This window comes from Carcharodon carcharias, chromosome 17 (assembly GCF_017639515.1).
Source record: "Carcharodon carcharias isolate sCarCar2 chromosome 17, sCarCar2.pri, whole genome shotgun sequence".
In the NCBI taxonomy this organism is placed as follows: domain Eukaryota; kingdom Metazoa; phylum Chordata; class Chondrichthyes; order Lamniformes; family Lamnidae; genus Carcharodon; species Carcharodon carcharias.
In genome coordinates, this window is record NC_054483.1 from 97688834 (window position 1) to 97712707 (window position 23874).

The following is a 23874-nucleotide window of genomic DNA, read 5'->3' on the forward strand; positions in this document are numbered from 1 at the left end:
ATAAATTAGGAAAAATAATGGTAGCTGTACATGATGTAGTCGTCGGGAATTCTGTTCCAATCAAACAACATCCTTATAGGTTGAATCCAATAAAATTATCACAAGCGCAAAAAGAAATTGAATTTATGCTCAAGAATTATGTTATTGAGTTGAGTTGCAGCAATTGGAGTTCACTTATTATGATGGTACCGAAGTTGGCTGGAACACAAAGACTGTGTGAATTATCGAAAAGTGAATGCAGTGACGAAGGCGGATTCATATCCTATTCCATGTTTGGAAGGCTGCATTGGGAAAGCGGGACAGTCAAAGTTCATTACAAAGTTTGACTTGCTGAAAGGATTTTGGCAAGTACCTCTATCAGAAAGGGCAAAAGAGGTTTCAGCTTTTGTAACACCAGATGGGTTTTATCAATTCAAAGTCATGCCATTTGGTATCAGAAATGCACCAGCAACCTCCCGGAGAATAACGAATAAGGTTCTTGCTGGACTGAGTCACTGTGTTGTGTACATTGATGATTTGGTAGTATTCAGTCAAACATGGGACAAGCACTTACAACATCTGGGAGAACTATTTGGTCGCCTACAAAAAGGTAATCTGGTGGTGAACTTGGCTAAGAGTGAGTTTGTAAAAACACAGGTCACATATTTAGGCCATACTGTTGGAAATGATCAGATGGCCCCATGAGATGTAAAAATGAAGGGGATTGATGAGTTCCCAGTGCCTTCAATGAAAAGGGAAGTTTTACAATTTCTGGGCATGAATGGTTTTTACAGGAAGTCCATGCCAAATTTTAGAAGCGTGGTGGCTCCATTAGCTGAACTCTTAAAAAAGAACAAGAAGTTCAACTGCACATCAAAGTGGCAAAATGCATTCAAAAATCTGAAAACTGTGTTGACACCAACGCCAGTTTTAGTGACATTGAATTATGCCAAGCAGTTTAAACTGGCTATTGATGCAAATGATGTGGATATTGGTGCTGTATTGTTGCAGGAAGATGACACAGATATTGAAAAGCCTATGGGATATTTTTCAAAGAAGTTAAATATTCATCAGCAAAAATACTCCACTGTTGAAAAGGAAACGCCGAGTTTGTTACTGGCATTGCAACATTTTGAAATTTGTGGTGCCAACAATTCATCAGAAATAATTGTTTACATTGATCATAACCCATTAAGATTTTTGGAAAAGTTTTGAAACCAGTTTGCTAGACTGTTTGGATGGATCTATTATTACAACCACCTAACTTGCAAATTATACATGTGGCGGGATAAGAAAGCCAAATTGCAACTCCCACAACACTCAAGAAATTTGACACCATCCAGGTCAAAGCAGCCTGCTTGTTTGGCACCACATCCACAAACATGTACTCCCTCCATCACTGACACACAATAGAAGCAGTTTGTACCAAATATAATATGCACTGCAGGAATTCACCAAGGCTCCTTAGACAACACCTTCCAAACACATGATCACTACCAACTAAAAGGACAAGGGCAGCAAATAGATGGGAACACTGCCACCTGGAAGTTCCCCTCCAAGTCACTCACCATCCTGACTTAGAAATATTTCTCCATTCCTTCACTGTTGCTGGGTCAAAATCCTGGAACTCCCTTCCTAACAGCACTGTGTGTGTACCTACACCACATGGATTGCAGCAGTTCGAGAAGGCAGCTCACCACCACCTTCTCAAGGGCAACTAGGGGTGGGTAATAACTGCTGGCCCAGCCAGCCAAGCCCACACCATGTGAATGAATTTTTAAAAATTACCAAGGGTTTAAGGTCTAAAGAAGATTGGACATGTGAAACCTGGGGAAAACGGGGTGAAATGGACTTTATTTTTACTGAAACCTTCGGTGCATCATCATGTTAATGCATACATCTTATAATGTAATAATATAGTATATAGAGATAAGTAGTAACTAATAGGAAAGAGGTTGAGAAAATGAAACCGTCCTTTTGAATTATGACAGTTCATTTTCTAAAAAAAAAGGGGGAGGCATTAAAACAAGAAAATATATTTTTCTTCTGTTAATAACCCTGTCATATTTCTTATGTAATGGAAGACAGGCTGTTGGGGGTATAAATATGGTAATTGGAGTAAGAGCCAGAGTGACTGCAAGATTCTAAAACCAATGATAAGAAGTGGTTTTGATATGTTAATGAACCAAGAGGAATTTCAATCAGATTTTTACATAAAACAAGAACAGGAATAGTTTTGAATTAAGTTGTGTTAGTTCAAAGGGGGATGTATGGGTATATTCCTTGAGGGAAGAAAATCTGTCATCCTTACCGGGTTGGCCTATATGTGGGTCCAGACCTACAGCAATTTGGTTGACTCTTAAATGCGCTCTGAAATAGTCTAGCAAGCTACTCAGTTGTATGAAACCGCTACAAAGTCACAAAAAGGGAGTGAAACTGGATGGACCACCCGGCATCAACCTAGGCACTGGAAACAACAACAGAGAACTCAGCCCTGTTGACCCTGCAAAGTCTTTCTTAATAACATCTGGGGACTAGTGCCAACATTGGGAGAGCTGTCTCACAGACTAGCGAAGCAACAGTCTGAAATAGTCATCCTCACGGAATCATAGCTTACAGATTATGTCCCAGACACCACCATCACCATCCCTGGGTCTGTCCTTTCCCACCGGCAGGACAGACCCAGCAGAGGTGGCGGCACAGTGGTAGGGAGGGAGTTGCTCTGGGAGTCCTCAACATTGACTCTGGATCCCATGAAATCTCATGGCACCAGGTCAAACACGGGCAAGGTAGCCTCGTGCTGCCCTCCCTCAGCTGATGAATCAGTTGAACACCACTTGGAGGAAGCACTGAAGGTGACAAGGATGCAGAATGTATTCTGGGTGGGGGACTTGAATGTCCATCACCAAGAGTGGCTCAGTAGCACGACTGCTGACTGAGTTGGCCAAGTCCTAAATGACATAGCTACTAGACTGGGTCTGCGGCAGATCGTGAGAGAAAAACATACTTGACCTCATCCTTACAAACCTGCCTGCTGCAGATGCGTCTGTCCATGACAGTATTGGTAGGAGTGACCACCGCACAGTCGTCATGGAGACGAAGTCCTGCCTTCACTTTGAGGATACCCTCCATCGTGTTGTGTGGCACTACTACCATGCTAAATGGGATAGATTTCAAACAGATCTAGCAACTCAAGACTGGGAATCCATGTGGCGCTGTGGGCCATCAGTAGCAGTAGATTTGCACTCGAACACAATCTGTAACCTCATGGCCCGGCATCCCCACTCTACCATTACCACCAAGCCAGGGGATCAACCCTGGTTCAATGAAGAGTGCAGGAGGGCATGCCCGGAGCAGCACCAGGCATACCTAAAAATGAGCTGTCAACCTGGTGACACAGGACTACATGTGTACCAAACAGCATAAATAGCAAGTGATAGACAGAGCTAAGTGATCCCACAACCAACGGGTCAGATCTAAGCTCTGCCGTCTGCCACTTCTAGTCGCGAATAGTGGTAGACAATTAAGCAACAAAAATGGGAGGAACAGATAGACCAGGAAATTACAGGCCAGTCGGTCTACCCTTGGTGGTGGGGAAGTTACTGGAAAGAATTCTGAGGGACAGAATATATCTGCACTTGGAGAGACACGGATTAATCAGGGATAGTTAGCATGGATTTGTTAAGGGAAGGTCGTGTTTGACAAATTTGATCGAATTTTTTGAGGAGGTAACTGGGAGTGTTGATCTGGTCTACATGGACTTTAGTAAGGCTTTTGATCAGGTCCCTCATGGCAGACTGGTCAGGAAAGTAAGAGCCCATGGGATCCAAGGCAAAGTGACATGTTGGATCCAAAATTGGCTGAGAGGCAGGAAGCAGAAGGTGATGGTAGAGGGATATTTCTGTGACTGGAAATCTGTTTCCGGTGGGGTTCCACAGGGCTCAGTGCTGGGGCCCTTGCTGTTTGTGATGTATATAAATGATTCCGACTTAAATGTAGGGGGTATGAGCAAGAAGTTCGCGGAAGACATGAAAATTGGTAGGATGGCATTGCCGGAGGTCACCGGTAACGGTTGTTGGCTTAGTACAAAGAGAAGAAGAGTCAATTCTCTCTTAACTCTAAATTTGCTTTATTCACGTCGTTAGATCATCTACATATAGCTTATATGTCTGGTTAAATATAGACATGCAGTTTACAGCAGGTTATACAATTTTATACCCAAAACTAGGATCTAAACGCACACCCACTAGGTTTCTCTGACACTCCCTGAGTGGTCACAGAATATAAAAGCTAATACCCAAAAAGGAGAGCTGACGCTGGCCAGGCGTTCCGTTCTCTCTGTCTTGCGTCTCTACGTTGCTGACATAGGTTCTTCCGCTTCTGCGATGGTTGGTCTCCGGAGTTCTCGCTGGCATCACGCCCGAAATTCTCCATTCTTATACTGAATCTTATCTCTTCAAGGTGTGCTGTCTCTCTCCCATTGGTTTTGGCTTGCTTGCCTAATCTGTGGCATCTTCTCATTGGCTCTGTCCCAAGGACTTAGGTAGCATTACCTCGTTATTCCTTCCCTAAATAAGCACATGTGTCTTATCTCATTCCCTTTGTTCTTCAAGAAACTCAGCTACTTCAAATCGGTTCCAGCCAGCTCAGGCCAGTGACTGGACTCAATTTACTTCAGGTCAAAAGATGCTTTTGCCTGTGTCAGCAGTTCAACTGCAGCCTCTGGCCAACAGGTGATAAATAGTGAGGAGGATAGTCGTAAACTGCAGGAGGATATCAGTGGACTGGTCAGGTGGGCAGAGCGATGGCAAATGGAATTCAACCCAGAAAAGTGTGAGGTAATGCACTTGGGGAGGGCTAACAAGGCAAGGGATTACACTATGAATGGTAGGACCCTGGAAAGTCCTGACGATTAGAGCGACTTTGGTGTGTGTATCCATAGATCCCTGAAGGTAGCAGGGCAAGTAGATAAGGTGGTTAAGAAGGCATGTGGGATACTTGCCTTTATTAGCCGAGGCATAAAATACGTCATAGGTTATGCTGAAACTGTATAAAATACGGGTTAGACCACAACTGGAATAATGCGTGCAGTTCTAGTCATTACATTATATGAAGGATGTGATTGCAGAGGGTGCAGAAGAGATTTACCAGGATGCTGCCTGGACTGGAGCGTCTGAGCTGTGAGGAAAGATTGGATAGACTGGGGATGTTTTCCTTGGAGCAGCGAAGGTTGAGAGGAGAGCTGATGGAGATGTATAAGATTATGAGGGACATAGATAGGTTGGATAGGAAGTCACTTTTTCTATTAGTAGAGGGGTCAATAACCAGGGGTCATAGATTTAAGGCAATAGGTAGAAGGCTAAGAGGGGAGTTGAGGAGAATTTTTTACACCCAGAGAGTAGTAGGAGTCTGGAACTTGAAAGGGTGGTTGAGTCAGAAACTCTCATAACATTTAAGAGGTATTTAAATATTCACTTGTGTTGCCATAGCCTCCAGGGCTATGGGCCAAGTGCTAGAAAATGGGATTAGTGCAGTCAGATCTTTGTTGATCAGCGCGGACAGGATGGGCTGAATGGCCTCCTTCTGTGCTGTCGACGTCTATGAGGCTAAAGGCATTGAATACTGCAAAGGCTATGGGCCCTAACAGTATTCAGGCAATAGTACTGAAGACTTGTGTTCCAGAACCTCCCACACCCCTAGCCAAGCTGTTCCAGTGCAGCCACAACACTGGCATCTACCCGGCTATGTGGAAAATTGCCCAGGTACGTCCTGTACACAAAAAGCAGGACAAATCCAACCTGGCCAATTACCAATTGATCAGTCTACTCTCGATCATCAGTAAAGTAATGGAAGGGGTCATCAACAGTGCTATCAAGCGGCACTTGCTAAGCAATAACCTGCTTACTGATGCCCAGTTTGGGTTCTGCCAGAGCCACTCAGCTCCTTACCTCATTACAGCCTTGGTTCAAACATGGACAAAAGAGCTGAACTCCTGAGGTGAGGTGAGAGTGACTGCCCTTGACATCAAGGCAGCATTTGACCGAGCTCTAGCAAAACTGAAGTCAGTGGGAATCAGGGGGAAACTCTCTGCTGGCTGGAGTCATACCTAGCACAAAGGAAGATGGTTGTGATTGTTGGTGGTCAATCATCTCAGCTCCAGGACATCACTGCAGGAGTCTCTCAGGGTGGTGTCCTCGGCCCAACCATCTTCTGCTGCTTCAACAATGACCTTCCTTCCATCATAAGGTCAGAAGTGGGGATGTTCACTGATGATTAGCAATATTCAGCCCCATTCACGACTCCTCAGATACTGAAGCAGTCCATGTCCAAATGCAACAAGACCTGGACAATATCCAGGCTTGGGCTGACAAGTGGCAAGTTACTTTTGCACCACACAAGTGTTAGGCAATGACCATCTCCAACAAGAGAGAATCCAACCATTGCCCCTTGATGTTCAATGGCATTACCATCACTGAATCTCCCACCATCAACATCCTGGGGAGTTATCACTGACCAGAAACTGAACTGGACTAGCCATATAAATACTATGGCCACAAGAGCAGGTCGGAGGCTAGGAATTGTGCGACGAGTAACTCATTTCCTGACTCCCCAAAGTCTGTCCACCATCTACAAGGCATAAGTCAGGAGTGTGATGGAATATTCCCCACTTGCCTGGATGAGTGCAGCTCCCAGAACACTCAAGAACTTGACACTGTCCAGGACAAAGTAGCCCACTTGATTGGCACCAAATCCATAAACATTCACTCCCTCCACCACCAATGCATAATAGCAGCAGTGTGTACCATCTACAAGATACACTGCAGGAATTGAGCAAGGCTCCTTCGGCAGCACCTTCCAAACCAACGACCACTAACATCTAGAAGGACAAGGGCAGCAGATAGATGAGAACACCACCACCTGGACATTCTCGTCCAAGTGCGCCACCATCCTGACTTTGAAATATATCGCCGTTCCTTCACTGTCACTGTGTCAAAATCCTGGAACTCCCTTCCTAACAGCACTGTGGGTCTACCTACACCACATAGACTGCAACGATTCAAGAAGGCAGCTCACCACCACCTTCTCAAGGGCAATTAGGGATGGGCAATAAATGATGGCCCAGCCAGCGAAGCCCACATCCACTGAATGAATAAAAAACAATATGCCAGTTGTAAAAGGGTGTAACTAAATAAGGTAAAGGTAGGATAAGTTTACTTTTTTAAAAAACCTAAGAGCTAAAGTAAAGAAAAGTCTAATCAAGTTTGAGAAGAAAGCATTGAGAGACTGAGTGAGACAATAGAGAGATCAATGGGGAGGAACGCATTTAAGGAAATACTGAAACCTCCATTGGGTAGCTGTTTGGATCTCCCAGAAGACAGTGTGAACAAGGCCAGACCTGGATAAGCAGCTGCTGTCAGCTTCAGAGGACACCCCAAGGAAAAAGGCTCTATGTGGCAAAGATTACTGGAATTCTACAGATTTTAAAATCCATAAGGATAGTTGTTGATCAGAAAAGGGGAAGGTGAGCTCTGAAGGTAGTTAAGTTAAGATCTTGTGGAACTTTTTAAAAGTACTGTTTACTGTGTGAAGCTATTCTTGTGTTTAAGTCTAATTGCTTTTTTTTCTTTATCCTTTTAATGAATGTACTATAAAATCATCGCAAGTAGTTAGGGACATAATTTCCTGATTTCAGAACCTCTCCTCATACCACACAAATTGCAAAAACAATTTTTGCAGCTGTATCAAGTTTCTTTTTGGGATTGGGCAGCTTGGCATTTATTGGCCATGCAATAACAGTGGTCACTCCTACCGACTCTGTCATGGACAGATGCATCTATAGCAGGCATGTTGGTGAGGATGAGGTCAAGTATGTTTTTCACTCTTGCTGGTTCCCTCACCACCTACCGCAGACCCAGTCTAGTAGCTATGTCCTTTAGGATTCGGCCAGCTCGGTCTGTAATGGTGCTACTAAGCTACTCTTCATGATAAGCATTGAAGTCCCCCACCCATTCTGTGCCATTGCCACCCTCAATGTTTCTTCCAAATGATGTTCAACATGGAGGAGCACTGATTCATCAGCTGAGGGAGGGTGGTATGTGATAATCAGCAGGAGGTTTCCTTACCCATGTTTGACCTGATGCCATGAGACATCATGGGGTCTGGAGTCAATGTCGAGGACTCCCAAGGCAACTCACTCCTGACTGTATACCACTGTGCCACCACCTCTGCTGGGTCTGTCCTGCCAGTGAGACAGGACATAACCAAGGATGGTGATGGTGACATCTCAGACATTTTAAGTCATGATTCCGTGAATATGACTATGTCAGGCTGTTGTTTGACTAGTATGTGGGACAGCTGTCCCAATTTTGGCACAAACCCCCCAGACGTTAGCCAGGAGGACTTTTCAGGGTCGAGAGGGCTGAGTTTGCCATTATCATTTCTGATATCTAGGTCAATGCCGGATCGTCGGTCCAGCTTTATTCCTTTTTTTAGGCTTTTTAGCAGCTTGATACAACCAAGTGGCTTGCTCGGCCATTTCAGAGGACCTCTCTGAGGGGCAGTTAAGAGTCAACCACATTGCTCTGGGTCTGGAGTCACATGTAGGCCAGATGAGGAAAGGACGGCAGATTTCCTTCTCTAAAGGACATTAAGTGAACCAGATGGGCTTTTATGACAATCGACAAGAGTTTCATGCTCACCATTACTGAGACTAGATTTCAATTTCAGATTTGTAATTGCATTCAAATTCCTGCATTGAGGTTGAGTATGAGCCGACGTCCCCAGAGCGTTAACCTCGGCCTCTCAATTACTAGTCCAGTGACGTTACCTCTATACCACCACCTCCCCTCATGTTCTTCGAAAGTTAGCATGCAGGTGTAGCAAGCAATTAGGAAGCAAATTACATGTTAGTCTTTATGACAATCAGATTGGAGTATAGGATTAAAGATGTCTTACCATGCTTATATACCACCTTGATGAGACCACACAACATGATGGAGGGTATCCTCAATGTGAAAACAGGACTTTGGTGGTGTTGGTGGTGTCTGGGACATTGTAAGATATGATTCCCTGAGGATGACTATGTAAGGCTGTTGCGTGACTAGTCTGTGAGACAGCTCTCCCAATTTTGGCACTAGCCCCTAGATGTTAGTGAAGAGGATTTTGCAGGGTTGACAGGGCAGAGTTTGCCGTTGTCGCTTCTGTTGCCGAGGCCGATGCTGTTTGATCCGTCCTGTTTCTATCCTTTTTGTAGATGTGCCAGCAGTTTTATACAATTGAGTGGCTTGGTCGGACATTTCAGAGGGCATTGCCATGGGTCTGGTGTCACATGTAGGTCAGACCAGGTAAGGATGGCAGATTTCCTTCCCTAAGGGCATTACTGAACCAGATGGGTTTTTACAACAACTGGCAATGGTCTCATGGTCAACCGAAACTAGCATTTTAATTCCAGATTTTTTTATTAACTGAACTTAAATTCCACCTGCTGCCATGTTCCCAGAGTATTATTCCAGGCCTCTGGATTACTAGTCTGGTGACAATGCCACTATACCACCGCCGCCCCTACACTCTACAGTCAAGAATGAACATGATTCGGGAACATGCATCTTATGGACATCGGGGTGCAGGAGGGAGTGAGAACTTTGTTAGAAAGGCTACTGCTTTGAAGAGTGACTTGCTTGGTATGCATGGGAAGCTTATCAGAACTGTAAAACATAGTGGGGGATGGAATGCACTAGAATTAATATTTGATACACAGCATTACTGTAAGGTTCTGGTGGAGTCTTTACCCTGCCATTTATGAGGTCAAAAATGTATCTGCACCTCTACAGCCAACATAGGGAGGTGGTGTCACAGTGGTAATGTCACTGGACCAGTAACACCCAAGGCTCAGGCTAGTGGTCTGGGGTGGGGGGCATGTGTTCAAATCCCACCAAAGCAGCTGGTGGAACTTAAATTCAGTTAATAAGTCTGGAATATGAAGTTAGCCTCAGTAATGGTGACCATGAATCGATTACCATAAAAACACATCTGGCACAATATCAGCAGTGCGTACAATCTACAAGACGCACTGCAGGAATTCACCAAGGTTCCTTCAACAGCACCTTCCAAACTCACAGCCACAACCATCTAGAAGGACAAGGGCAGCAGATACATGGGAACACCACCACCTGGAAGTTCCCCTCCAAGTCACTCACCTTCCTGAATTAGAAATATATCACCGTTCCTCCATTGTCACTGGGTCAAAATCCTGGAACTCCCTCCCTAACAGCACTATGGATGTACCTACACCACATGGGCTGCAGCGGTTCAAGAAAGCAGCTCACCACCATCTTCTCAAGGGCAACAAGGGATGGGCAATAAGGGCTGGCCCAGCCAGCAAAGCACATATCCCGTGAAAGAATTTTTAAAATCTAATGCCCTTTCGCGAAGGAAACCTGCTGTCCTTACCTGGTCATGGGCGGTGCATGCAAGAAACTCTCTTCAAATGGTTGGGGGGTACAGTCCATATCAGTTGGCATACAGAAAAAATCCAGAGTTACCTTCAGTGTTGTCAGATGCTCCCTCTGCTCTAGAAGGGACTAGCATTAGCTCCACCTTTTCTCCTCATCTGAACACTTTGCATGTGGGCAGAAAAGCTTTCATTAAAGCTGAGATTTTGGAGAAAATTCAGCAGGCCCTATGGCACTGCATAAGACCATCATAGATGCAGTTTAGACAAGGAGACATGGTATATTATAAAAGGGCAGGCCAGAAAGAGTGGAAAGGACCTGGCAAGGTAATAGGGAGTGATGGGAAAGTAGTAATTGTGCATCACGGCAATCAAACTGTTAGGGTGCATTCTTTGCAGTTAATTGGTACTGACTATACATTTACAGGCTCTGAACAGGACATAGAATGCGAGGAGGCACCACGCACTTCACATACACACACATTGGGTAGTTATGAGGAACAGACGACGGCAGATACAGGATTGATTGACTATGAACAAAGTAGGACAACACTATTCATCCAAGAAGGCTACTACCCAAATTAGGAACAAAGATAACTTACATGCCTGAAGGGAGCAGTGTGTGGAGGGATGCCACCATCATAGGGAGAGCAGGAAAGGCCTCTGGTAAATACAAACATTGGCTAAATATGCAGAATGAAGGGCAGGAGACAAGACCTATTGATTGGCAAACCGAGGTAAAGATGTGGAAACCCATAAAACGCAGTATGAGATCTGACAGTGGACTAGAAAGTGATCGTGACCCTAGAAAAAAATCATGGACTTGCGAACGAAGTTCTGCTCGCGTAGGAGAAAGATCACATAGTAGCATTCCAGAAAGGAAGAGGAATGTGAATTGAGGCCATAGCTTAACAAGAATGACTTCCAGAGAGCAAGCTAGGAATTTCAGTAGGAGTTGAAGTCCTTATGACCAAGAGATTCTAGTAGTTGCTAATAAATTGGAAAGTAAGCTGATAAATGAAGCCAAATGGAAAGAGTTAGAAAGTTGGAAGGAATTTGGGGTATATTCTAAAAGCAGAGCAAGTTAGGAATGATACTGAATCAACAATCTTATCTAGAAAATGTTAATCATATCCCAATAACTTGTGGTAGATCCTCACGAAAACAGGATCCTGCTATCAAGGAAGAAACGGAACAGTTGAGAAGATTGATTGGGCAGTTGAACTGGTTGTGCACTCAGACTAGGCCTGACGCTAGTTATGATGTGTTGGAGCTGAGTACCATGATGAAACATGCTACAGTTGAGCAAGTTCTGAGAGCAAATAAAATACTTAAAAAATTAAATTCTGAGATGTGTGTGCTCAAGTTTCCAGCCTTGGATAATCCAGAAGATATGAGGTTGGTCATTTTAGCGATGCTTCACATGCCAATCTTCCAGATGGGTACTCTAGCACAGCAAGGTTTATCATATTCTTGGTGGGAAAGAATGATAAATGTTGCCCATTGGTTTGGGAGGCCAAGAAAATAAAGAGGGCTGAAAAGCACCTTAGCTGCTGAAATGCTAGCCTTGGTAGAAGCATTAGATAAGGGGGTTTACTTATCCAATATACTGACAGAAATGTTATATAGGGGGCAATGTGGGAAAAGTTTGCCCATAGAATGTTATGTTGATAACTGGCCTCTTTGGGATAATGTTCATTCCACGAAAAATGTCAGTGACAAAAGGCTAAGAATAGACCTAGCCAGCATAAAAAATGTCAGAGAGAAGGGAGATCTCTAAGATAAAATGGGTTGACACAAATCACCAACTATCAGACTGTTTTATGAAAAGAAGTGTCTGCTCTAAGAAATTATTAAATGTACTGGAAGAGGGGCGTCCTATTTTATAATGATGCAATGAAAAAAAGTTTTCTTTGTCTTATAGTTATTTATATATATTTGATAAAGGTAATAAGGGAACTATAGATGTGGAAATACATGACATTATTTCCTTCTGTTTGTTTGAAAAAAAGTTCTTTAAGCGTTTTCTCAAGTTTTAATTTAAAAAGGAAAGAGGGGAATCTATCAAAGGGCAGAACCTTCTGGCTGGTGTGTGGGTGGTGGAGCCCATACGCCAGCACTTAAAATGTCACGCGAGCGTCCCGACGTCAGCACGCAGCATCACTATATTTCAGTCACTATATTTCGCTATGCAGCGGAACGCGCGCCCGCCATTAATTGAAGGCCTCGTTAAGGCCCTTAACTTGCCAATCATCGATGATTTTGAGGGGCCCGTGAGAACTTCGGCTCAGCGCATGGGCCCAACAGGCTGGTGGGTAGAAGATTTGATTGCGGTTTTAAAAACGTTTAATAAAATTTTTGTTCATTTCATTAACATATCCCATCTCGTGTGACATTTTCACATGAGGGGGACATGTTAATAAATTTTTTATTGTCCTATTTTTTATATTTGCCAGCCTTTCAGCGATCTCCCCGAGGCAGCACTTTGCCTCAGGGAAATGTGTGCTCTTTCGCGAAAGAACGCACTCTGACAGTTGGGGAATGCACCCCCCCCTCCCTCCCATACAGGAAGCGCATAGTGCTCCCCGTCGGTCAGCCCGCCCACTTAAAATGGCGGCAGGGCCCGTTTCAGCGGCAGCGATCGGCTGCCTGCCGCCAAGCTGGTGGGGCCCGCCCGCCCATCAAGAACAAAATTCTGTCCAACTCTTTCGAGTACAAACCCGTTTCCATCTGTTTCAGATGAAGTTACATTGTTTCATTGTTTGCCATTGTGAGATTTGAACTCTTGATAATCTTTTAAATGAAAACCAAATCAACAAAATTGGGATAAATCAGGCACAGCCCCTAATTCAGGTCAGTTGTAAAACCAAGGACAAAGTTTAAAGGAACCTTACAAACTTTAAATCAAAATGTGATTAAAGGGGTCAACAAAACACCCCAGTCCCCGCGGCGCCCACCGAGCACGGAAGGCCTTGAGAGTGCCAGCAGACACCGCGTGCTCCCTCTCCAGGGACATCTGGCAGCGAACGTAGCCGCGGAAGAGGGACAAACAATCGGGCGGGACTCCCCCGTCGATTGCCCGCTGCCTGGACCTGTTAATGGCCAACTTGGCCAGGCCCAGGAGCAGGTTCACGAGGAGGTCCTCCTCCTTCCCGACCCCCTTCCGCACCGGGTGCCCATAGATCAGGAGCGTGGGGCTGAAGTGCAAACAAAACATCAATAAAAGGTTTTTTAAGTAACTAAAAAGGGAGTGCAGCCTACAACACCCTATGTATACATGGTCCACGGACTCCACAAGACCGCAAAAAGGGCACGTGTCCTGAGAGTCCGTGAACCTATGCATCCTCTTATTATAGGGGACTGCTGCATGCAACACCCTCCAACCCAGGTCCCCGATAGAAAGGGGGAGGACACCTCCGTAGAGGGCCTCCCATCGGGGGCCTCCGCCGCTGGACGGCAACAAGGCATGCCAGGGCGTGTCCGGGCGACGGACAAGGGCGAGAAAATGGAAGGTGTGCAGCAGCAGTCCGTACAAAAAGCCCCTCTTTGCCGTGCCATTTATAAATCAGGCACAGCCCCTAATTCAGGTCAGCTGTAATAAGAAGATGTAACTCTTTCGAGTACAAACATGTTTCCATCTGTTTCAGATGAAGTTACATTGTTTCATAGTTTGCCATTGTGAGATTTGAACTCTTGATGTAACTCTTTCAAGTACAAACACGCTTCCATCTGTTCCTATTCAGATGAAGTTACATTGTTCCATAGTTTGCCATTGTGAGATTTGAACTCTTGATCTTGGGGTTACAAACCCAGTATTATAACCACTTGGCAATGTATAAATAATCGCACTGCCTGGCAATCACCTTGTTAAAGACAATTGCTAATTAAACAGGTGATGGGCATTGATTATCCCATCTAAACAGAATAAAAAATTACAGCTGGAACAGTTGGTGTAGTAGCACTGAGCTTGAAAATAAACCAGATTGAACTAAAAGACCTGCCTGAATTAATTCTTCCATCACAACTCTTATTGTGGGTAACACTCTTTTCATTGAAGCCTCACTCTTTATACTCCTGTCTCCTCACTGAATTCTCACTCGTTATATTCCACTCCCCTCACGGATGTCTTGCTCTATACACACTGCTCTCCTCACTGAAGTCTCACTCTTTATACCCTGCTGTCCTCACTGTATTCTTGCTCTTGATACCCCTCTCTCCTCACTGAATTATCACTATTTATACCCTGTTCTGCTAAGTGATTTATTACTCTTTATACCCTGCTGACTCACTGAAGTCTTTCTTTTTATACCCTGTTCTGCACACTGAAGTCTCACCCTTTATACCTCGCTCTCATCACGGAAGTCTCACTTTTTATACCCCGCTCTCCTCACTGTCATAACCTATAATTTTAAGTGTTATGCTTGAGATGCAACTCTAAATTCAGGAATCAATTCTCGAGGCTTTATATTAAACTAAATGAAACATTTTATTAATTTACACAGGTTAAAATATATATACACATGGCTACAAATTACTACTGTCATAACTTTTAACAAATTCCCAAGCTAAGTTCCATTAAGGCAACAGCAACCCATAGACTTAACCAGATACCGGGCAAAGCATTTTCACCTTACGAATTCAAAATGAGGTTCTTTTCACTTTGGTTCCTGTACAAACAGCTTGCCTCTGCCCTGCACGCACAAAACTGTTGAAGTTATACCTAGCACTGCTCATTGAGTGTAAACTCTCATTGTATCACCAGCCTCTTTGAACTCCACCTTTTAATAATAAAACCCCTTTCATCGTACCAATTTCATTAGTAATATAAACATATTGCTTGGTATATCTGCTAGCTAGGTAGTAGTTTTCACCCCACTTCTTTAATGCTCTATTCAACAAATGTAAATGCAGGCTATCTCTCTTATATATCAAAACTAGTACACATCAAAGCACCCAGAGTAGCTGGCTTTAATCCAATTAAGACACACACACAGACTAAACCTCTATTTAAAAATAAAAATATTTTCCAATAATATTATATACATTAAAAGCTTCATGGCACTCTTTATACCCAGCTCTCTTGCTGAAGTCTCACTCTTTATACCCTGGTCTCCTCAGTGAGGTCCCTCTCTTTATAGCCCGTCCTCCTCACTGAAATCTCAATCTTTATAAAAGCAAAAAACTGCGGATGCTGGAAATCCAGAACAACAGAAGAGTCATACGGACTCGAAATGTTGACTATGTTCCTCTCCACAGATGCTGCTGGACTTGCTGGGATTTTCCAGGTATTTTTGTTTTTGTTCTCAATCTTTATGCCCTGGTTTCCTCATTGAATTCTCGCTCTTTATAACCCACTCTCTGCAGTGAATTCACGCTCTTTCTCGTCTGCTCTTCTCACTGAGGTCTTGCTCTTTATGCCCCATTCTCCTCACTGAAGTGTTGCTCTTTTTTCCCCTGCTCTCCTCACTGAAGACTCACTGTTTATACCCCACTCTCCTCACTGAATTATCATTCTTGATAGCCTGTTCTCCTTACTGAATTCTCACTCTTCATAATCAGCAATCCTTACTGAAGTCTCACTGTTTATACCCCGCTCTCCTCCCTAAAGCCTCGCTCTTTATTCCCCGCTCTCCTCCCCGAAGTATTTCTGTTTATACCTACTACCCTTGCTGAAGTCTCATTCTTTAAACCCCACTCTCCTCGCTGAATTCTCATTCTTTGTACCCTGCTCTGCTCACTGAAATCTCAATCTTTATACCCCACTCTACTCACTGAAGTCTCACTGTTTATTACCTGCTCTCCTTACTGAAGTCTTGCTCTTTATACTGTGCTGTCTCACTGAAATCATTCTCTTTATACCCCACTCTCCTCACACAAGTCTCGCTTTTTTTACCCTTCTCTCCTCACTAGCGTCACACTGTTCATACCCCGCTCTTCTCACTGAATTTGTCTCTTTGAAGCCGGCTCTCTCAGTGATGTCTCACTCTTTATACCCGACACTCCTCACTGAAGTCTCACTCTTTATAGCCCCCAGTAAAGTCAGCATAGTGATACAATAGGGAAATTGTGTTTGACAAATCTATTAGAGTTTTTTTGAGAATATAACTAATAGGATAGGTAAAGGGGAACAAGTTGTTCCAAAATGCATTTGATAATGTACCACAGAACAGGTTAATACACAAGAAAAGGGCTCCTGAAGTTGCGGGTAATATATTTGCATTGATAGACAATTGTTTTTTTTTAATTCTTTCATGGGACGTGGGCGTTGCTGGGAAAGCAGCATTTGTTGCCCATCCCTAATTGCCCTTGAACTGAACATTTCAGAGGGCAGTTAAGAGTCAACCACATCACTGTGGTCACATGTCAGCCAGACCAGGTAAGGATGACACATTTCCTTCCCAAAAGGACATTATGTGAACCAGATGGGTTTTTACAACAATCAATGATCGTTTCATGGCACCATTGCTGAGACTAGCTCTATATTCCACATTTATTAATTGAACTCATGTCCCCCGAGTATTAGCCTGGCCTCTGAATTACTAGTTCAGTTACATGACCACTATGCCACCATCTCCCCCGGTTAATGGACAGGAAACAGAAAGTAGGGATAAATTGGGCATTTTCAAGTTGGCAGGCTGTGACTACTGGAGTGCTGCAAGAATCAGTACTGGGATCATAGCTATTTACAGTCAAGACAAAGAAACTGACAGTAATATTTCCTATGTTACAATCACATGAGGAGAGATGAAATGACTCCCCTATTCTCCCTCTCTAAGTGTGACCGTAACAGAGTTTTTTGTGAATTTAGGTTATGCTTTACCAATGCTGCAGGAATCCCATTATTAATGCTTTCAGGTTGTAAAGAATTGTCAGATAGGTCATCTTAGGTTAAACAAGGAATAGGGTAAGTTTAGTGAAACAATTTTCCGAATTGAAAAAAAAGACTAGGTAAATCACAACCACCATTCATACATCACACACCCTTGCCTGGGCCCACACTTACACCAGTACGGATAGTAGAATAAGAAGATAGGTTAAGGATTTTTTACAGTTCATGGAAAAGATAAAACAAAGGAGCATACGGTTAACTGTTCTTTGGCTAGTCTTGATGCAGTGATTCTATGTTACAGCCAATTTGTCTTCCTGGGTCTAGTTGTAAGGAGCAGATTTCCACGTTTTATTCCCAAAAGATCTTGGTTTGCAGATTTCTCAGGATGGTTACTTTGCAAATCCGGGCACAGTGCTTCTGAGCTATTCACAATCTATATCAATGATTTGGATGAGGGAACCAAATGTAATATTTCCAAGTTTGCTGATGACACGAAACTTAGTGGGAATGTGAGTGGTGAGCAGGATGGTAAGAGGCTTCAAGATGATTTAGACATGTTGAGTGAATGGGCATATACATGGCAGATGCTGTATAACATGATAAGTGTGTGAAGTTACCCATCGTAGGAAAAACGTAATGGCAGAGTACCATTTGAATGGTGATAGATTGGGAAATGTTGATGTACAAATGGACCTGGGTGTCCTTATACACCAATCACTGAAAGCAAGCATACAGGTGCAGCAAGCAGTTAAGAGGGCACATGGAATGTTGGCCTTCATTGCAAAAGGACTTGAGTACAGGAGCAAGGATGTCTGACTGCAGCTGTACAGGGCCTTGGTGAGACCACACCTCAGGGAGATCGATTTGACATGTTTAAATTTAAATAAAGAGAAATAAAAACTTTTAAAACATGCCCCCTCATGTGACACTGTCACATGAGCTGGGACATGTGAAAAAATGATTTTTAAAATTTTTATTGACTTTTAAAACATTTCATGAAACCTCATCCCGCCCGTGGATGAGGTTTCATGAAAAATGCAAAGGTCACCTGGGGTCTTTGCCTGCCCGCCAACCTTAAGATTGGACGGGCAGCTCAGCTAATTGAATTAATTACTATTTAAATGGCCTTAATAGGCCCTTTTGTTAGTTCAGCGGGCGCGCAGCTGAGTCGGCTGCGCATCCACCAAACTGAAAATCTAAATGACGCGTGGTGACATCAGGATGCCTGCCTGACATCACCGCGCATCATTTTACGTGTTGGTGAGCAGGCCCTGCCCCCGCTCACCAACCAGAGAATTCTGCCCCATGTCTGGGGTCATTGTTTTGGAAAAGGTAATTGCATTTTGATGTCTCATCTTAGAAACATTTGCAAAGTTTCAGGATAGTGTAAAGCCAACAGGAGATGAGGTCTTTCATGCTCCCCAGGGGATTGGGTGCCTTTTCCTTCTATCCCACTTGGTGGAATGCAAGCTGTATATTGTAGCCATCTGGGCAGTCTCCATTTAGAGGGTCACTAGAGGGTTTCAGTTTTGTTTTAAAATCCAACCAGAAAAAGAAAAATTAGAAATTGTGGAACTTGTAAATGTTGACATTCAGAGGAACTTAGGTGTACCCGTACAAGGAACAGAAAATTAGCATGCAGGTACAGAAGCAATGGATGTCTTGTGGTGCAGTAGGTAATGTTTCTGGGTTTGCAACCCACCCCAGAGCTTGATGGCCATGGAAGGTGCATTCATAATGCAGCCAATCAGGTTGAGCATCAACCTGCAAATCCTTCTAACACATGCCAATGGCGGGCAGTAAGAGTGGGAGAGATTCCTGGTCAACCATGTGTTAGAAAGAAAGTTGGAGCCTCTGCCATCACTATCCATAACTCCAGACTACAACAAGCATGGAAGAGTTGTTATGACCACGGCCGGTGTTAATTGCTGCGCACACCAAATCCCAGAGGGAAACTTGGCTTATGGGCCATAACCTTTTTTTTTGTATTCTGAAAACGAGACGTACTGATTCAGCAGTAAGAGCTTCAGTAACACTTCTGGGATTTTTAAAATTAAAAATAAAAGTTTTATTAACAAAAGAAAACTTAAGCATACAAGATTACAGTTACACAGTTAAGGTTAGTCTTACCAAACATTCACCAAAAAGACTGTACTTGGTCAGGCCACAAATAACACCTCCAGGCAACAGTCCCTTATAGATGCTAACTAAAAATAAAATTCAGTAATATTACACAAGGCAAACTTGTAGCTTCAATAAAGGCAGGCTACATAACCTCTAGCCTCTTCCACCCTGCACTGGAATCCACTTCAATAAAACTGCTCGTTGCAGACCAAGACTTTTCTGGCTTGACTGGATGGTTAATTCAAGCTGCATCCTTTCCCAGCCCAGAGCTCCAGCTACAGATCAACAGCTCAAACAGCTGTAGTCATCTCCCTATCCTAAGCTCTCCACAGTAACTCTAAAATAGCTTTTCCCCTTTCAACTCAGGTTCCATTGTTCTCACACCTCCTTGAAACACAAATCTTTCCAAAAAAATCTTTTATGTCTCTATCTTGTTTGTGCTTTCGGATCAATAAATATAACATCCCCACTACTATTTACATGTCGAACTCCTACAAGTTAGAAAACATGTTTCTTTTTACCTCTGACTCCCCCTTTGATATTCAAACTAACTCAACTTATCTAAAAATGCAAATATTAGATCTAACCCATTTACTTGTACCTCCAATTTAACACCTTTATCCTTTTCATATTTCAAACCCCCCCAGACAACCTGACTCCTATCAATCTCTTGCCCAGCTTAACTAAATCGCATACAGACACGCACATGCATGCACACACACAGACACCCAGCCTTCTTTATAGAATAACATAATATTCCCCAAAAATATATTTTTTTCAATAACATCTATTCTCAGAGTGCATGTAGCCACAGCAACTCTGACTCCCCGCTTGAACTATAACACACCACCACAGCAATCAATTGGGAAGGTTAATGACATATTGGCCTTTATCACAAGGGGATTGGAATAGAAAAATAAGGATGTCTTGCTACAATTATACAGATGTGGTACCACATCTGGAACAGTGTGTTTAGTTTGGTCTCCATACTTAAGGAAGTTGGTTCACCGAATGTTGACTAGATTGGTTCCTGGGATGGGAGGGCTGTCTATGATAAGAGACTGAGTAAATTGGGCCTATTTCTTTTAGAGTTTAGAAGAATGAGAGGTGATCTAATTGATACATAAAAGATTCTGAAAGAGCTTGATAGGATAGACACTGAGGGGTTGTTTCCACAGGCTGGGGCATCTAGAACGTGGGGGCACAGCCTCAGGTTAAGGGGTAGATCATTTAGGATAGAGATGAGCAGAAATTGCTTCATTCATAGGGTGTGAATCTTTGGAAATCTCTACCCCAGAGGGTTGTGGAAGCTCCATTGTTGAATACATTTAAGGCTGGGTTAGACAGATTTTTGGTCTCTTGGGGACTCAAGGGATGTTCATAACCCAGGTGTCTCATCCAAATTATGAGGTTAGTTGCCCTCCCCTGCACCCTCACCAATCCTTGAATGCCTTTTTCAGAAGTTAGTGATCAGAATTGTGTCTTGCACTCCAGGTGAGTAATGTACAGATTCAGAGCTACTTCGAGATGTGTCATGGGGCGGAATTTTCTGTGGACAATATGGTGAGAAGGTCAAAAATCTGTTTCACAATGTCATGAAACCAGTTTGAAATCGTCCATTCAGCCCATCGATGGCGGGTCATGTTCCCCACCATCGGATTTCAGGAACCTCATTGTAATACATCTGCCTATTATTACAAGGCCAGCGTACTGGAATCATCCGCTGCTGGATCATCAGCACATCGACATGTTTCACAACAGCATATATAAGGCGTACACTTGGCGAGCTGCACTTTGAGGGAAACTCGGAAGTGAGTGCACAGTAACGTTGTGCATTGCTCATGAGGGTCGTCTGTTGGATTTCATGGTTGAGGCGACTTGGGAAGGGGGCAAGTGTTGCCCTGCAGTTGAAGGTAGTGCACACGCACATGCGTGACTGGGGGGAAGGAAAACAGCCATGCATTAAGGAAACCTTGTATAAAGTGACCATTCCTCTGCAGATGAGACAGTTCAGATGCAGCCACATTGACATGCGTGGAGTAGGGCCTCTAGCTTACCTACCCACTCAAGTGACACAGAGGCATGTAAATGCCACCAAGTGCTCCAGAGCTTTTCATCCCTCAGGCAAAGACTGTAAACTAATGAGCATTTTATTGGACTCCAGAACAATTGGATGACTGGGCACATTGTACAATCTCCTTGCTAAAGCTGGCCATGGAGTAGTCACTGGTCGAGGCGCTCACAGACCCTTGCAATGTCATCATCCCAGTTTGGACCAGTCTCTCCTATGGTTCAAGCCAGCAGTGCAGCCTTTCAGTGTGGGTTGGGAGAATGCCTGCACCTGAGCTGAGACCACAACATGCAGTCCAGTGGGCAAAGCCATCAGGTGGAGTGGGGTGGAGTTGGGAGCAGTCTTGGACAGCCATGCAGCGCACTAAACTCTAGCCATCCAAGTGGTGGTCAGCACTCTCTGGGATGCGTTAAAGGGCCTTCACACTTAACCAGAACAGGTTCTTAATACACCCATGCTAACCCATGCGTCTCTCTCTTTCATCCTGCAGGAGGAGTACATTAGGATCATGGAGCCTGGTGAACCAGCTGTATGCCTCATGGCATACAGAGAGCAAGGTTGATAGAGAAGAGAGCACCAGAGGCACCTGGCTGCACAGAGGGAGGAGCTGCACTCTCAGGAAGAAAGGGCAGCTGGGGCTTCCGCACACCCCACCAAAGAGCCACAGTGAGCTGTCGCTGGTCGGTGCCTAGCTAGACCCAGAGTTTATAGATGCCACCTTTCATTCCTGCAGACGACCAAGAACCAGTGTTACCAAAGACTCTGCATGTCAAGGGAACTGGTCAGTCACATCTGCCAGCTGCTGCAGGATTTGGCGCCAGGGGACATGGAGGACATCCATTGCCATTGGCCACAAGAGTGACCACAGTGCTCAATTTTTACGTCAGTTGCTCCCTTCAGGTTACCACAGGTGACCTCTGTGTGATATCACAATCCGCCACCCACAAATGCATCCATGAGGTCACGGACGCCATCTTCGGGAGGGCACACAACTTTGTGCATTTCACCCAGGACCAGGAGAGACAGGATTCAAGAGCGATTGGATTTGCCCAGATCTCGGGTTTCCCACAGGCGCAGGGAACGACTCCCATATCCTCAGTCGGTCACAGATCCTTGAAGTCTTCCAGGGTTCACGGAAGCTGCAGGGATGGCTCCTCGGGGACAGGGGCTACCCAGAGAGGCCCGTGTGGCAGCCTCAGACTGCAGCAGAGCGACACTAAAATGAGGCTCATGCAGCAGCTCGCAACTTGGTGGAGCAGACCATCAGAATGCTGAAGATGAGGCTTCAGTGCCTGGACCGGTCTGGTGGAGACCTGCAATACAGTCCACAGAGGGTATTACACATCATCTTTCCCTGCTGCGCCCTTTACAAGCTGGCACTGCAAAGAGGAGAAGAGCTGGCTGAGGAGGAGATGGAGGAGCTAGAGGAGGGCATCAGCAGGAATGGCAGGTGAGGAGGTCCTCGAAGGCGGTGATGATGGGGATGAGGCCCTTGCACTGGCCAGTCGAGGCAGGAGTGCTGAGGGGTACCTAATAGCTGCTAGATTTGTGGAGGGTGATGACATGCAGTGAAGAGCCCCCATTGATCCTCACATCGCATCAATGAACATTTGACTCCAGCCTGGCTTATGGCAGCACACATACCCTCTGTGATAATGCTCCTGTCATGGAGATGCAGTGGAGGCCCTAATAGTCGCTCGATTGCAGGAAGATGATGATTACATGCAGTGAGGACACTCCATAAATCTTCACATAGCCTATGAGAATGTCTGACTCCTGTCTGGCTGAGAGCAGCTTGATTGCGTTCTGTGATCATGGTCATATCATAGAGACACAGCCATGAAACTTTAGAAGCATCTGATGCTTTGTCCACCTTCAGGACCTGAGCCCTCCAGGAGCACAGTGTCACTGATCACTGATGCTGAGGAGATGGGGGCCAGCTCCACCTTAAAGGTGCTGAGAACACAAAGAGAGAATGATGGAACTCTGTGACGCCTGCCCACTACATTCTGGCAGCAATTACAAGCACCATCGAGGTGCAGGCATCAGTAATGTGTCCTAGGAGTGTGAGGTTGGACCATCACTTTGCTCTGAAGGCTGCACAAAGCAGAGAGAGAGGCCCTGGCCTGAGCCGCCTGCCTTTATCTTGTGCAGAAAGGTTACACATCTGAGTGGCAAGAACACTGCTCATCAGAACAAGGAGCCATAGGCAGGGAGACATTCTTGGGAGATTATTTACAATAGTGAACATTATGTACAAGTGATTTACACCTGTGCCCAGGCTGTGCCTAAATAGCCAAGTGGTTATGGTACTGGGTTTGTAACCCCACGATCAAGAGTTCAAATCTCACAATGGCAAACTATGAAACAATGTAACTTCATCCGAAACAGATGGAAATGGGTTTGTACTCGAAAGAGTTA

The 23874-nt window shown here is 44.4% G+C and overlaps 1 protein-coding gene across 1 annotated transcript in view; it reads left to right on the forward strand.

Moving 5' to 3' along the window:
* The first annotated feature begins 3983 nt into the window (after positions 1-3983).
* Positions 3984-23874, forward strand: part of LOC121289684 (sporozoite surface protein 2-like) — a 35979-nt gene continuing 16088 nt past the window's right edge. The window contains exon 1 of the mRNA XM_041209308.1: positions 3984-4044. Within this exon, the coding sequence (XP_041065242.1) occupies positions 3984-4044 (61 nt within the window). The remainder of the gene's footprint in view (positions 4045-23874) is intronic.